At 39.8% G+C, this 16,691-nt stretch overlaps 1 protein-coding gene across 4 annotated transcripts in view; it reads left to right on the top strand.

Annotated features, from left to right (window-relative positions):
* LOC150087907 (uncharacterized) overlaps nucleotides 1–16,691 on the top strand; it is a 172,297-nt gene that overhangs the window by 77,815 nt on the left and 77,791 nt on the right. For 3 of the 4 annotated variants that reach the window (XM_090369263.1, XM_090369264.1, XM_090369266.1), the window contains exon 2: nucleotides 9,447–10,091. In XM_090369263.1, coding sequence (XP_090225389.1) covers nucleotides 9,447–10,091 — 645 coding nt within the window. Of the gene's footprint in view, nucleotides 1–3,786; nucleotides 4,367–9,446; nucleotides 10,092–16,691 lie in introns of those variants that run through there. The other variant, XM_090369265.1, reaches the window with a different exon arrangement.

Raw genomic sequence — 16,691 nt, 5'->3', positions numbered from 1 at the left:
GTAGCAGAGGCACAAGAAGCAGAAATGACACAAGACAATAATTAGTGGCAAACATTTGAAGTACGAGATGGATGCATTTCATGATGTTACAACAGATGCTCGAAGGTTCCATCATGAGACGCGATGCATGCGTGACACCGACGCAGCATGGATTGGCGGACACGGTCGAACACACCTGGACAGAAGCAGCAGCGCAGACGAGTCTCGCCACGAGACCCATTTCAGTCTCCACACAGGCGATTCATACACGGTAGATTTGAGGGTCCCCCCCCCCAACAGAAAGAAATCAAGGCTCGTTAAATCAGATGAGCGTGGGGGCCAGGCAACGGGTCCACAACGGCAAATCCATCGACGCCCAAAACACCTGTTCAAATGGTCACGAACACACCTTCCATAATGGGCAGGCGTCCCGTCATGTTGAAACCAAATGTTGCGTCTCACATTTGCTGAAACATCGTCAAGTAACCCTGGTAGAACTTGTTCAAGAAAGATCCGATATTTAGCAGAGTTCATGCGGGATGGTAACAGGTATGGGCCGACTAAGCAGTCAACGACCATACCTGCCCATACATTTATTGCGAAGCGATGTTGTGCCGCATGGGGGCGCACACCGTGTGGGCCTTCTGCTAATCCATACACTAGGTGCATGTCTGCTAGCTCACAGTTCGTATATCGATGCATGCTCTTCGTGCGGCGACTTCTGCTTGAATGAGTAAACCAGAAATTTTCCCTCTCGCAAACTGATGAACAGCGCCGTCTACCGACTTACGGTGACATTTCTGGTTATGGGTTCCTATGCGATTCACATTGCTTTAGATGTTACCTACCTCCCCTAAACGTTTGTACCAATATTTTTGAGACACCCTGTATACGCTGCCCTACCATTAATATCCAGACACCTACATATCTACAAATAACCTTTATTTACAAGAAAACTAATAACGTGTGCTGGACCTTTAACCTTCATGACAGTCTCTAATCTCCGTGGAACACTTTTCACCTATTTTTTTGAAAATGTCTTCCGATATTTTCTGCCATTCGGTCTTCAAAGCCGCGACTTCACACGCACCCGATGGTCCAATTCATCCCAGAGGTTTGCTATAAGATTGAGACCAGGGCTCTGGGCTGGCCAGTCCAACTCTTCGACGCTCATGTGCTCATACAAGTCCATTAAAACGCGAGAAGTATGACATATATTGTCGTTCTGTTGATTCAGGAATGGGTCTTCCGCGACGATTTGGCACAATAATGCTGTAACGCATTATTATCCGGAACAACTAGATCGAATTCAACATTCGAGTTTTTTTCTAAACGACTAATGATCCCAGACGAAACTGTGATAAACATCCCCAGTCCATAATGCTGATTTCGCCAAACTTTATTGCTGGGACGATACAGTCCAGTAGGTAACTTTCTTCGGGCATTCGCCACAATCAGGCACTGCCATAAAACTGGTACACCATGTCTCGTGACTCCTCACTGTAACACACACACCTTTTAATTGGTCTACGGTCCAAGAACAGCTGGCCTCACACCAACTAGACATCTTCTGCCATTAGACGAGATGATCATAATTTTGGGAACGGCTGCATGACTGTGGTAATCCATACCGTGCAGCATCTTGCGCACTATACTGATACTGACATGTGTCCCATCCGTCTTAATAAGGGTCTCGGAGCGCCCGCTGTGCTGCGACAAAGGACGTTCGGCATTGAGTATGAGTCATCATGGATATAAGAGTTGCAGCCCGCCACTTATGGCCACGTACACAGGCTGATTTTTTTTAATTCGAGGAATGGCAGCGTCATCCTACAACCGCTGAAGTTTCTAAGAACTGCCAGTAGATGACAAAAGAGCGCATGTCTAACAATACGCTGGCACAGTTGCAAGTTCTGACATGCTGTCCAGTAATTTCAAAGTGGCAACGTTTTGTTTTTCGCTGTTGTGTTCGACGTAGTGAGAGTGCTGCAGATGTTGTAAGAGAAATGTGAGAAGTTTACTCGGTAAAGTGTTTAATGAGAACTGAAAATTTCAAGTGGTGTATTAAAGAAGGTCTGTAATCTGTGGCTCCAACAACCACTCATAAAAAGTCATAAAGAAATGGCTTCCTGAGGAGTTAATACTAGTGGGGTTTCCGATGTTGCAAGTGTATATACCCTTCGAAGGAGATTATTTCGAAAAGGAGAAATCACCGGCAGGATTCAGTGACGAAGATAAAAATTAAGACAGGTCCATTCCGCGAATTAAATGCTCAGCCCATCTAATTTACAAACCTTGTTAACCTATAATTATCAGTCACTTTGAGAAACCTCAAAAATTTTCCTAATTTGGGAGAATGTCTGACAAGACATCTGTAACGGACAAATCTCTCTCTCCTTGACTTTCATTCTCTCCTTTTTCTATCTTTATCTCTTATTTTCTCTCTTTCTTCTGTTGTTCTTCATTTTTTGTTGTATTTTCTCTATGATAACAAATAAACAGAATGAAGACATCTCGTGGTAGTTGGTGGTTAAATATTCTTCTTGTTTAGCGTTACGATTTACCAGTCGCGAAGGGCAAAGAAAAGTGATGTAGATGGCAACCACCAACAAATATATTTGCTGGTGGTTGGTCGATGGTCCAAACACCATCGACCTAACTTATAAGTTAGGTCGATGGTGTTTAGACAGTGGAAAAGCAGCAGCGAGAGACAAATGCCATGAGCCAGATGGCTTAAATCGGAGGACAACTTGGAGTCTGCCATTGGTTGTGCAAACGATTATATTGTCCTATGGTGGGGGCGCAGCCTCTTTTCGGATTGTCATCGGTAAATTCCATCTATAGTACACGACTCTCCATCTATTAAGAATGGAATCTATGGATGATAATATTCTAGTATTTTCGGGAAGAGAGCGCACATTCGCTCAATCGATCTCTCTTTCGCTATTACCTGTCCATCCTCTCTATCCATTTCTGTCTTCCCTTCCTATCTTCTTCCCTCTCTCTTTCCCTTTACTCCTCCTTTGCTCTTAATCTTTCCCTCTTTCTCCTTCCCTCTCCACTCTTCTCATCTTTTTTCTTCATTCCGTTCGTCTTTTCTTTCTCTCCCACCTCTCATTCTTAATTTACCTCTTCCCTTCCTATATTCTTCCTCTTTTTCTTTCTTTATTCTTTCTTTTCCTTTATTTTTTTCTCTCTCTTCCTATATTCTTATTGACTTCTTTATTTCTGCCTTCTCTCGCTCTCTCCTCCTTTCCTATCTTCTACCTTTATTCTTTCTCTTTCTCTTCCTATATTCTTTCTTTCTTTCTACCCTCTTTCTCTACTGTGTTCCCTTTTCTCTCTCTCTCTCTCTCTCTCTCTCTCTCCATTCTTATTCCCTTCTTTCTTTCTGTCTATTTCTTTCTCTCTCTCTATTTCTATTTAAATATTTATGCACCGATGTGTTCCACGAATTTTAGAATGGGAAGATGTCCTCTTTGAGTGGAAGCTTCAAACACGTAACCGGATTCATAAAGGTAATTAGGAAATGGAAATTACTCTCTCTCTCTCTCTCTGTCGCTCCTTCACTCTCTCCCTCTTTCCTATCCTCCCCCCTCTCTCTGAGACTACTTTATGTGGCATCAGTTGAGGTCAGTTCGCTTAACAGCATCAATTTTAATTAAATATTTGCGTCTACAGTTTCGTAGTAAGAGAAAGGAAATGAAATCGTGGTCACCAAGACGTATTGCTTAATGAGTGGGGGAGTAATCATTTTGGGGCGTAAATCCTATTTCGGGAGCGTCTCGAATGTTGCTTGCTTTTGGTGTTCCCGTCACTTTGACGTTAATTACAGTTTCTTTGGTGAACTGTCAAGATTTGCTAAACATTAAGATTGTAGCGATATGGCAATTGAAAAGATATTAGTGACAGGTAGATGGCGCACTTATCTAACACCATACGCGCAACACTTCCATAGAACGAATATTGATTAACTGGCTTCTGTTTGCGGGTATCCCACTTGCTACCGTAACTGAACTGTCGGCAGCGGAGAGATGAGTGAGGCCATGGCGACTGTGGGCATTTCAACTTTTGAACTTGTAACCTTCTCTAGTGCGGACCAACTTCGTACCAAAAGGAGAAAATGGTGAACCGGGGAGGCCGGTGGACAGCAGGATCACGGTCGGATCTTATTTATTAACCACGCCAATGGTAATGTCTTCGGCGCCGAACAGAAGACAACCTTGGGAGGCTAAAAGTGATCAAGTTTCCAGAAATAGCCGAAGAAAGAGATGAACACAGATTGTGGGCATCCCTTGCCAACGTTTCTTAATGGAAGTGAGATCGTAAATGAATCGTAGTACAACTGACAACCATGAAGAGACTCTGCACTGGTCTCAGACTACCGGTGAGTAAAACCATGTGTTTCCTAACAGGTACCAATTAGCCAACGTGTGGATTTTAATTAAAGAACCTTTTAAACGCGGGTTCTGTTATAGGTCTCGTATTTCGAGTACATTTATCAACTATTAGAGTGTAGAGATAATGGCAAAAATAATAATCACGGTCTCCTCCTTTATAAACTACCTGTGGAAAGTCTTTGATTTCTTTATTTTTATATTTAAACCCAGTAATCCGGCCATAGTATCTTTCCAACAAACAATGAGTACAGTAAGCTTACCCACAGCCTTGCTTTCGAATAGATTTACTGTAGTTGTTTTAAAATATCTCTTCTCATCTTAATGCAAGCAGATTTCCCAGTATTCTCCACCTATCAAGTTTTCCTTTAAGAAAACAGTGCAAGAGAGAGAGGGATAATTGAAAGAGGCCATTTTTAATAATTCTCAGCTATGTCTGACTTCCAACAATAATGGAAGATCAGATTTATGGTAAAAATCTATTGACACTTGTGAAACTTTAGATAACTCGTAGAAATGTGCGAATTTTTCCAGTTAATACGGTAGTTAATTATAGCGATAAGCCATCTGGCTTACGATTTCTACGTGCTTTCCCTGATATTATGACAAGACCACTTGTAGCAAGTAAGATTACCGATATTATCCGTGACTCAATTAGCCTCTGGCAATTACAGCGATCCGGACTTTATTATCTTTCTCATGTAACTGATAGGTTTGAGAAAGAAGACCCAATTGACCTCCATAGGAAAGTTGAATGTCATCTTAAAATTCGCAATTTTGTTAAGGAATCCGTAGAGTTCTGACTTCGAATATATACTTCTCAATTTACCAGCTGTAAAAACATCTTAACTACTGTATGATGATGATGATGATTAGGGACCATAAAGAGGGAAAATGCGAATCGAATTCAAGAAGAAGATATGGCATCAATTTCTAAACAGCTTTAGGAGATTTACTTTGAGCGGGCGTTAAAGATTTTATTTCCTTTTTTGTACGCATATTTATATTAATAAATTGCTAGCATTTGATTTTCATTGATTTATATCGATTAAGTTGAAAATAGTCCAAATTAGAACAAACTTTTAACCATATTGCATGCTCCTACTGTAGTCGGCTTGTTTGGTTGACATTTGTCCAGCGTAAAGGTCTGGATTCAACTAGTGTAGATGAAGGGAAAATCATGTTTATCCAATTTGATGTCACTTTGATAATCACTCATGAGTTGGACGTAAAAAATAATTTCGACGTGTTTATTTATATTTCAGCAAAACATTTGACTCTGTCCTGCAGGAGAGATTACAATATCAACTGGAACATATTGGAATCGCACGAAAAATCCTTAGTTTACTTAACGGATTTGGGAACCCCAAGGATCGCTACTAGGACCATTGTTGTTTTGGATATTTCTTAAATGCCATTGAAGTGAGTGATGTCTAAATTTACAGGTGAAGAAATGGAACTGGGAGTTAAGATTCGGTCGGAAATGAAGTTCTTCGAGCAGTGTAGAAGCGGCAAGGAATGTTCATTGATGATTTTTCGAACATTTGCTTGTAGAAATAGGCCTGCCATAATCCCACTATATAAGGCAATTGTAACATTGCACTTGGAATACTGTGTTTTTGCATGGAGGCCCCCACTTAAGGGAAGACATCAAGTTTCTTGAAAGGTCCAAAGACGGTCAGTGCACCTGGTGAGATCGGCAAAGGGATGTCCATGTGAGGAAATACTTCCAATATGTGGATCGTAGAGCTTGGAAATTAGAAGCCTTACGGAAGATTTGATTGAGGCGAACAAGGCTCTGGGGGAAGAAAGTAAATGAGTTGCGGTGAAATTTTTACCCCATTCATTAGCTGATTCCAGAAGTAGGGGCTGTAAATTTAAATTACAAGTTTTCTTTTTGCCAGCGAGTTTTTAATTACTAGAATAAGTTGCCTCCATGGGTGGTTGAGCTGATAGTTTGGGAGAGTCAAAGGTGAATTGGATAGGTACCTATGGGAAGAGGGAGTCAAATAGGTGGTTTGTTTTATTTTATTTTATATATTTTTTTTTAAATTTGCTCATTTATTTTGGATTTTACAGCAAGAACCTCGCGCTTCCTCGCACCACTACTAATTCTAACCTGGAACGTGAAACTGCGTTCATAAAAGGCGAGAAGTAAGAAACAAAATACTACCTTGAATAAGAAACGTGTCAGATCCACATCACGACCTTCAACCGTTTAAATTTGCTTGTCAAATATTTGCTAGGCTAGTTTTTTCGGACGTAATTGGCTAGTTAATTCAACTGGAGAGATTAATAGACCACCCCTACCTGGCGTTTGAGGAAATGACATTACGTCATTCGCTCTTCGCTTGAATGCAAAAGTAGCAAAGTGCGTCAAAGGACGCTGTGAGAAAAACACCGATGGAATATAAAGTGGCTCAAACATTTCAGTTACACCACATATTTCTTTGTGTGCCTCCTGTCACCATTTCATTGCTTATTCCTTTCATTTTTTTATTCTTTGGCTCTCATAGTCTAATTTCTCTCTGTCTGTGTCTGTCTCCCTGTCTCATATTGTCCTTCACTCTTTAATTTCCTCCTCCCTGTCTTTATCTCTTATTTTTCCTTTTTCGTTCTCTCCTTTCTCATATGTTTCCTCTTTCGTTTTCTCATTTCTGTCTCTTTATTTCTTATTTTTCCTCTTTCATCCTCTCTCTTGCTTTCTCTCACTTTCATTTTTTTCTCTCTGCCATTTATCCTCTCTCATTTTCTGTCTTTCTCTCGCACTTTTTATCACTTTCATTCTCTCCTTCTGTATATCTCTTACCCTCTCCACTTTCTGCCTTTCTCTTATTTTCTCTTTCATTTCTCCTATTTTTCTCTCACTCCTTTTCTCTCCCTTTCATTTTTCCTTTCATTCTCTCTTTGCTTCTTTCTTTCGCTCTCCCTCACTCTTTTCTCTTTCTCTTATTTTCTCTCTTTTATTTCTCCTTTCTCTCTCATTTTCTGTCTTACGCGTTCACCCTCTTTCATTCTCCTCTTCTTTCTGTGTTTCTCTCATTTACCCTCTTTCATTTTTCCTTTTTCTCCCTCACCCTTTTTTCATTTCTTCTCTCTGTCTCTCTTTCTCCCTTTCTATCTCTCATTTTCTCTCCCTCTCATTTAAATTTCGAATCTCCTGCAACACAGAGGGAAATTTTGTTATTAAGCCCACTCTGAAATAATCTTTAACTTTGTCAAATTTACTTTATTCTAAATTATTCTAAATTTTACCGTAAACCTTTTCTTCTTTCTCTTTTTTTAAGTACAATCTCAAAATAAGAAATTTAAATTAAAAAAATAAGAAATTTTCTTTTCTTAATTTGATAAAATCGTTCGGTAAAATCAAAGAACGTTCTGCGCGTTAAAAATCTCTTGACATCTATCTTGGAACAATACACTCTCGTTTCTTCCTACCCATCAGTCAGCCATCTTGTATTCAGCCTCATTCCCATGGTTATTTTAAATTACACCACCAATAAATTACTCAGGAACAGTGACGTAGTTATAGGGTAAGGTTATCTTCACGCGTGAGTAAGATTAGCCTATAAATTACAAGACGTATTCAGAGGCAGTAAAAGAAACATTAGCCTTATTGTCATTGAACGAAGTTCTAACAAATTGCTGACATCCTACAAATTATGATTCCAATGGAAACAATACGGGACAGCAATGGAGATGTGAAGTTCTCCAACTCCATAGAGACAGCCAGAAATCTTAATGAAATTTTTAGCCAAAGTTCCTGACTTTCAGATTTAATTTCCAGGCTGTTATTAAACGCAGCTGGAAATAGCTTAAAGATAAAGCTTAAAATTGAAATGAAATTTTAAAATTTTACAACCAGCCCAAGTTGGTATTATTTTGTTTATGCGCTGCTACTGTAAATGCAAATCACGTTGAGTTAGTGTTTTACAGAAAAAAATAAAGAAAAAATCTTTAACCTTGGCTTTAAATAGACGTGTTCATGGAGATTCACAGTTCTGAGAAACCACGATTTATTTCAGCAGATGAGCAACTTTGGCATGAGCGGTAGCATCTTTTTCTCCAAGTCTGACAGACCTTATGGGAGTCATAGGGTTTTAAGTTTCATCCTAATCATGCGTCAAAGTTCTTCTGAGTGTCGTGTGCAAATAAAATAGAGTCGCGAAAATTGATTTATCTAGCTTACCCAGCACATTTGGAGGTATGTTTAGTAATTAAGTGTTCCAGAAACTGTTTATTTTTGTCATTCGATAAGAAGCTCAATAATTTCGAGACTCGCCACCACGTGGTGCTACTGTCCAAAGTGCGAACAAATATCGAATAATTTCAAATTAACGTAAAAATTCAGTAATCAATAAAAAAACAGGGTTGTCCTTTGGAATTATGTTTAAGGTCAAAATACAAATATTCGGAGACTATTTCGTCGCGATAAGAACGAATATTTCCTGTTAATCTCGCACCAAAAAGTTTTATTTTATAACTTACGTAATCTCTGCCATAAACCGTTGATATGAACGCCTGTTGATAGATAAGACTTAAGTCCCAAACTTTACTGCGATAGGACTAATGACTATTGACAAGCCCGTCCCTTGAGGGGGGGGGGGTTATAGCGATATGTAAATAGTTTAGTATCTACTAGTCGGAAATTGTACAAGGATCCATGCAAATAATCGCTTCTTCCGCAAACACGAGTTTTTATTACGTTAAACTACCGGCTCTTTGACGCTACTTTAGTGGTTGGTGATTGGACGATACCATGAAGGATGGCATTTATCTCTTAACGTTGTGATAGAGCTTAAAGAGGAAATATAAAACATTTCTTCTTCAGTAAAATACGTGCGCATGCATTTATGAAGTAATGGTTCTCTTCATATGCCCATCACGTATAATTAATGAGGTGGATGCAGGGCCATGAGTGATGTCGAGATAGGCAATCATTTCCTTAATTCACGTTAGTCACCATCTGATGACGTCACAAGCGACGTCATTTAGAGAAACGAGAACACACAAAATGGTATTCACTTAGTTTTCAAGACTTCATTTTCTGATGTGTATTTTCTCTTACAGGAAGTACTTGTGGAAGAGTCTGAAGAATCTTCTAAGAAATGGACCGTGGCTGCCATGGAACGCTACATGTGTGAGCACGCCGAAGAAAACGTCGCTCTTGGTCTTCTACCTGCAGAAGAGACAGCAATCATGAAAGAAGCAGAAAAATCGTCCCTTGGAAACAATGGTGATGTGGGAGAAAGTGCTGGAGAGGATTCCAGTCCTTCTTGGGGGTCCAGTAGTACCGGCAACACACCTTCGTACAACAGCGGAAGTCTCGCGTTCGAATTTGGCCAGAAGTGCACGGTCAGCTCCGATGAACTTTTGACAAACACTGTGAACAATGAAGGAGCAGCTAAGAAAATCGAAGGAAATGGAAACTTAAGTCGCTCCCACCACACTTCCAAATTAAGAATCTGTGGGAGTCTCAGTTCAGACCAACTAGATGTGCTCGACTCCGAACCCGAATCGCCCACTGAAATCGTCACCAGAATGCACAAAGCCAGGAAAGGATCGGCAGACATTGGAAAACCCCGAATAGGTACCGAAGGTACGCCTGGAGCCACAAATAAAGGAGGAAAACTTTCTCGGCTGCTGAGGAGAACACACAGTGCCGGATGTTCTAAAGATGTGCCAGCTCACGCACTGTTCTTAAGGGAGAGGATGGTAAGTTTGACCTTTTCTAATTTCTCTTTCAAGGGAATAGTATTAATGCATTTGATGCTCCTTAAGGAGTTCGTTGATTCTGAATGTAAAGTCAAACTGTTTATTGGGATTCATTAATGTGCTGAATATACTGCCATAAATCTAATGGGAACTCATAATGCATTCAAAATATCCACTTTCCTCCAAGGTTTCATAATTTGCCTTTATACGTACACTTTTCTAAGTGAATATATTATCAATTTATTTGATTTTATTTTTATATTTTAATGGGTCAAGGCTACTGCGTGGAATAGTTTGGAAAGGTCATTGGTATTGATTGGGAATTGTATTAACTATTGAGTAACTGCAAAACAACAGTTAGAAACTGGTAATTTCTTAGAATTTAGAGCGCTGAGAGAGCGGTCTGTGCGTCGAATGCTAAATATCTTAGAAAGCGCTTAGAATTAAAGAACTTTGCTAAACCGTAGTTAGGAACGCAGATCTGCTCCTTTTAAAAACGTGCATTAATTTCTGTGGCTATGTGACTATCCAAGAGTATGAATATTTAATTTTTGTGTACTGTCCCGGACGACAGACAATTGCAGACTTCTGATTAAACCAAATTTCTTTGTTGTGGAGTACCATCAACCGTTCACGATGCTACTGAGTCCTTTCCTACACTCACTCTCTAGCAAAAGAATGCCTGCTTACTCAAGGAAATTATGCCACCAATAAACCGGAAGTGGCCTTTCATTCGATGCAAAAATGCACTTGTGGTTTCAACAAATCCTTCAATTTGAGACAAGCGAACAAAGACTCCATCAGCATTATCGTCAAGTGCATGAAACTGGATCCTCAGCTTTCCTGATAATCAAACGCCTGCAGTCAGTGTTAAAGTTAATGGAAATGTTTGCACAACTGGCCAGTGAGTGTTATGGGAACTTCTGACAGAGCTTCTGGCACTTGTCCGAAACACCAGCTGTACTTTATAAGAAAATTTACCTAAAACAAGATTGGGAAACAATTCAATGATAATTGGAAAGCATCCTTATAAACATTCAAATTTGAACAATAAGGAAAACTTGAATGCTCAAATCGCTGTGGTCTTTGTCACAAGTTTCAAGTTTCATCTCTTCAGGTGGGTATTGGTGGAAACAGCTTTGTTCTTACTAAATATATACTTCAATTATCCGGAGAAAGAGTTGTAATCTTCAAATTACTGATAAAAGATGCTTTAGTGTCGTTGTAAATCATTAATTGTAATTGCACTGTCATAATGACTCAGTTTATTATCCTGCCAAACTGGTACACGCTCAATTTATTTTCTAATATTACAAGGGGTTTGGAGTCATTAAATCGTGATATTGAATATGACGTCATTGCAGTGCTTTGCATTGGACGATAACTTTCGTTTTAGATAGATAATGCAAATCTTTGAAGCTGTAGGGAAGTGAGACAGACAACTTCCGCTTCAAAAATGAGATAAGAAGAAGGATACAAGATTTCCAAGATTAGTTGTTGATGCACATGCATTGAAGCATTTAATTTTATATGGTGTAATAATTAATCCGGCTTTCGTTATTCAAATAATGTCAAAATCAACTCCAATGTTTCTTTCTTTATGTGTGGTGTTCGGTTTTATAAACTTACAAAAGAAATTGTGTAAAATGGAAACTGGATATCAAAGTGGACGTTGAATAATTCTCAAAGAGGCTTCCTTTTATTGCTCAATTAACTGAATGCTGTGGTTCAATGACGTGATGGAGAGAATGGCTAAGGTAGGTTAGAATGCCTTCCTGACATTTGATAATTAGACGTATCCGAAATATTGAAGTCAACCTGAGGAGATCCTTCAGGAGAGTTTTTCCTACTGTCTGATTCTACCGACTTTCCATTTTATTTCTCCACTTTGGAAATCTTTCAATTCTTTGTTCTCTCTCTGTACTGTTCATTTCTTTTTCATTCATTCGTTTTTTTTTTTTTTTTTTTTTTTTCAATTCGTCTTCCTCTCTTTCGTCTTTCATTTCATTCCTCTCTCTCTCGCTCTCTCTCCTTTCCATCTTTCCATCATTCATTTCCATTTTATCTGTCTCCCTATCCTTCACTCTTTTTGTCTATTTTTTCTATTCTCCTTCTGTTTCTTTCTTTCCTTTTTTTATTTTTCTTCTTCCCTCATTCCTCCTTCCTGCTTTCTCTCTCTCTCTCTCTCTATCTCTGTTTCTCACATTTCTTTCTTTTTTTCTATCTCTCGCTCTTTTTCCTTTCGACCTTTCATCTTTATAATTTTTTTCTCCCTTCCACCTTTCTCTCTCCCTTTCTCCTTTTATTTCTTTCTCTCTCCTTTTATTTCTCTTCCTCTCTCCTTTCTATCTTTCTCTCTCTATCTTTCGTTGTTTCTTTCTCTCTTCTTTCTACCTACCACTCTCTCTTTCGTTCTCTCTTCTTTCTATTTTTCTCTGTTTGTTTCTTTCTTTCTCCTTTCATATTTCTCTTTCTTCCCCTGCTTTTTATTGTTCTAGCTCCCTCACTCCTTTCTACTTTATCTCTCTCTCTCGTTTTACTCTTTCTATATTATGTCTATTTTTTTACTCTCATTCTTTCTGTCTGTTTCTCTCCTTTATATCTTTCTTGCTTCTCTCTCTCTCTCTCTCTCTCTCTCTCTCTCTCTCCTTTCTGTTTTCTGTCTTTTTCTTTCCTTTTCGCTTTCCATTCTGCTTTTCTCTTTCTTTCTTTCTCTCTCTTTTCCATCTATCTCTTTCCTTTTCTCCTCCCTTCCCAACTTTCTCTTTCTTTTCTGTCTTTCTCTTTCTTTTTCTCTCTCTTTTCCATCATCATTCTCTTTCGTTCTCTGTTTCCTTCCCGTTTTTCTCTTTCCTGTCAGTCTTTCTCTTTCTTTCCCTCTTTCCTTTCTGTCTTTCTCTTTCTTTCCCTCTTTCCTTTCCGTCTTTCTCCTTTTTTAAATTTTTTTCTTCCCTTCTCTCTTTTTTCCTTTTTTTTTTCCCTCTCTCTGTCTCTTCCTTCGGTCCTTCTCTTTCCTTCTATCATTTTATCTCTTTCCTGTCCTGTGTGTTATGAAAAAAGGCGTAAAATTGAAGAAATGAAACCATTGTGGCTATTAGGTTAGCAACAGCACCACGTTGGTAAACGCAAAGTGTTTCATCAACCATTGGTTCCACGGGCACGTATTCCGAATAGATGACTCATTTGCATCTTTCCTAAGGGATCGGGGGGAGGGAGGGAGGGAGGGAGGGATCCATTTCTAACAGAATTATAAACAGTAAAATGCAATGAGAATCAAACCGAATGCATAAATGAGATGAAGACAAAGCGTCAACTGCACTTTTTATACTCCCAGTGGCGTATCACATTGATGGAGGAAACAACACAGAGGGGGAAGAGAATGAGCTTAACAAATAATCATTCTGTCTCTCTCGTTCGCTCTCTCTCTCTCTTCGGCTGTCTTCACACAGATGGTTTCCCGGACGCACGGAGGTATTTCTAAAGGCCGTCTTCGCCACATCCTGCAATCATATTTGACTCCGACACCGACACGTGCCACGTTGTTTGCGGGCAGAAAATGTTTCACCTTGAAGAACAGCGGTTTCCATTAAGACGAGAAGGCGTAATTAAAGAGAGCGTAGGGGTGGTCAAGGGGTCCCGTACAGAGGTCGGAGTCGTAACTTTGCACACCTGCTCGTTATCTGAGTGCGCCACTGCGCGCTGTTTATCTTTCCCTTCCTTCATTTGTCTCTCGGCGATAACCGACCTGGGTTGTCGCCATTACCTTCACTTTAGGGTCGCATAACCAGCAGTGACGTCAATGTGACGTCAACGGACGCACAGAAACGTGGGGACGTGCCGTTTAAACTCGCCAGACAGCTTTTGCGAATCTGTAGATGTGGCCCGTCTACCAGTTGACACGACCCCCGTTTCCTGTTCGCTCTGCGCCCTCCGAACTCTCTCACAGTGACACCACTTTCCTCTTCGACGTCGAGGCAATGGTTTACGTCGCAGTAGGACCGAATTAGTTGACCACCCCAGAAGCGGGCGGGTTGCGATACACTCAGCAGGTGCTACAAGCTGCGCATTAATGAAGCCTTTGCAAACACGTCGAAAAGGCAAAATTCAATCAGCCGGTTTGTGATTGCTTATTACCAAAATAAACCAGGTGAACTGCATTCTCAGCTCGCCACGCAGCCCAATTGCAACGAAATGAAACAATCGTTGCAATTGGGGCAGTGGATTTTACTAAAAAGATATTTCTTTGATGACAGAGGTGAAGAGAAATGAACGCGCAGTATTTTTTCTAAAAAAAATATATGCATTCAAAACGATATTCTTCAGAAAAATATAGTTTTAATTTTGTACGCATTTCGTCATTTTGTTTATTTCTTGTTGATTTTAAAGTCATTTAAATTAAATAGAGCAGATGCTGCTATTTATGTACCGTATTTTTCGGACTATAGGATGCACCAGACCGTCAGAGGCAACGACGTTTTCGATGGCATATCCCGGGGAAAAATATCTTATTGCATATATTTGAAACAGCACAAATTATCAGTGTAAAAACTCTTACTTTTATCATCGCTAGTGTAACGCTCGTCATTACTCGTGCGTTGGCCACAATGCTGTCTCTAGTCTCGACTTAAAGACATTATTGCCTGCACCCTCGTCTTTTGATCAGAACATTTAGGGAAATTTTCGGCAACATTTTCCAGGGGAAAAAGTTGGAAAGTGAGTCTTATGATCAGAAAAATACGGTATATTAGAAAAATGCAGCACAATTTATTTATAGGAATATATTTTTTTAAATTGTTTTAAGCGATAATCATTACAACAGCGTCTTCTGCAGAATATACATGATTTATTTATCCTTTAAACTAGTCTTAGATACGCCAGGATATTTCAACTGGCTGGCTGGACCTTTGAGAATTTTTGAAGCATCCACTACTTTGATCACAGGGGCCAATTCGTTTTCTCTTTATATCCAATTTCCAAAGGGATTTGAACCTATATGGTTACCGCTTGTACACTCACTATTGTAAATGCGCTATTGTGATTTTACCACTTGTAAACCCACAATGGTGCGCGTCCATTATTTAGGAATGGTAACGAACACCGTCCTTCCAAACAACATAGAAAAGGTCTAAGTTGAATCCCGTCTCGATGCGAGTCCACTTCACACCAATAAACTGCTACCGTACGAATATTCTAATTGCACGGGAATAACACAGTGTGGCAATAGCCCTGGGTCCTTCCAGTAGAACATCATTTGTGTGGGCTACCATATTGATCTCTTATCAAGTTACCAGAGAATGGAGTTAGTAAACAGCAAATTGGCGACTCAAGTCATTCTCTATTTGAAAATTTATCAACATCGAAAAGAGAGGGAAGGCTTGATGGGGAGGCTTTGAGTTGCTAATTGCCCTTCGTCTGAATTCTAGAGGTGGAGACGACTCAAAATCTACCAATGTTCGGTCGCTGTGTGAAGATTCCCATTCAGCCCAGCGTATTTATACCATATAGGGGCGCGCGGTCAGTCCAGTGTATAATATAATGACCATATAGGAGCCCCGGGAAAGTGGATTCATTCATATTCATAAGCGACCCAAGTGTCATAACCTTTTGAGGGAAGGCTTAGGGAGGGATGCACGGTCTTATGAAATTGCTTGATGGTAGGTATAACACGAGGCACCTAAGTATGGCCGATTATACTGTTGTGATTGATCGTCTGTCTCGCCAATGGGAGAAGGGCGTCGACCTTGGTGGCAATCACATACAAGAATCTTTTCAACTAATCCTCTGTGTGTCAATTTAATATCATTTGACGAATATTTAAAAATAAATAAAGAAAAGCGAGCGAGCAAAATAGAAAGACAGAGATAGAGACTGACATAATTTCAGCTGACAGGATAAACAAGAGAAATCAGCACGTATTAATGCCCTAACCAAATAAGTGAGGTGTCGCTTTTGTCATTCAACAGTGTTGCCCGAGGATCCTTTAGTTAATACATTATCCCTAAGTAGCCTAAATGGAAGTTTGTCAGAGTCACTTAACCCTGTATGCTGAAGAAAGATAACAGTCGTTGGATACATCAGACAGTTGCAGTTACCAATAAACAAAACGAAAACCAGCGCGTAACTTGCAGACGACAAATAATCAGAGCGTTTGTCACTTTAAAAAAATCGCTCTTGTTGAAATACAAAATAAAAGTACGAAGACATTTATTCAATCATCCGTTGGAATAAAAGTAATTGGAGATCTTCGGAGATGCACTCACCGAAGATAAGTGCAACATTAACTCTACAGGGCACTCGTTCAGAGTCTTTTGGAACCTCCGATTGCCAAACGATGATAAGAAAACAAAGAAAGCAATATGAAACGCCCTCTGTGAATGACCACACATCTTTATATCTCTAATTTGCTCCATTTGAGAGCGGTTGCTCTCTGCCTGCTTCTCATGCCAAGGTGGGTTTGTTACGCGCCACCTTTTCCTGCTACTCCTGGTGTCAACACCCTGAATCCCTGCTTCAGCTTACGATCGATATGTTCCGACCCTCTCTCTCTCTCTCTCTCTCTCTCTCTCTCTCTCTCTCCAGCGTTATTACGGAACTGTAACC

Source organism: Mastigoproctus giganteus, chromosome 3 (genome assembly GCF_048544385.1).
Source record: "Mastigoproctus giganteus isolate SK-2022 chromosome 3, ASM4854438v1, whole genome shotgun sequence".
Lineage (NCBI taxonomy): Eukaryota > Metazoa > Arthropoda > Arachnida > Uropygi > Thelyphonidae > Mastigoproctus > Mastigoproctus giganteus.
The sequence above is the reverse complement of the archived record's forward strand: the minus strand, read 5'-3'. Positions and strand labels throughout refer to the sequence as shown.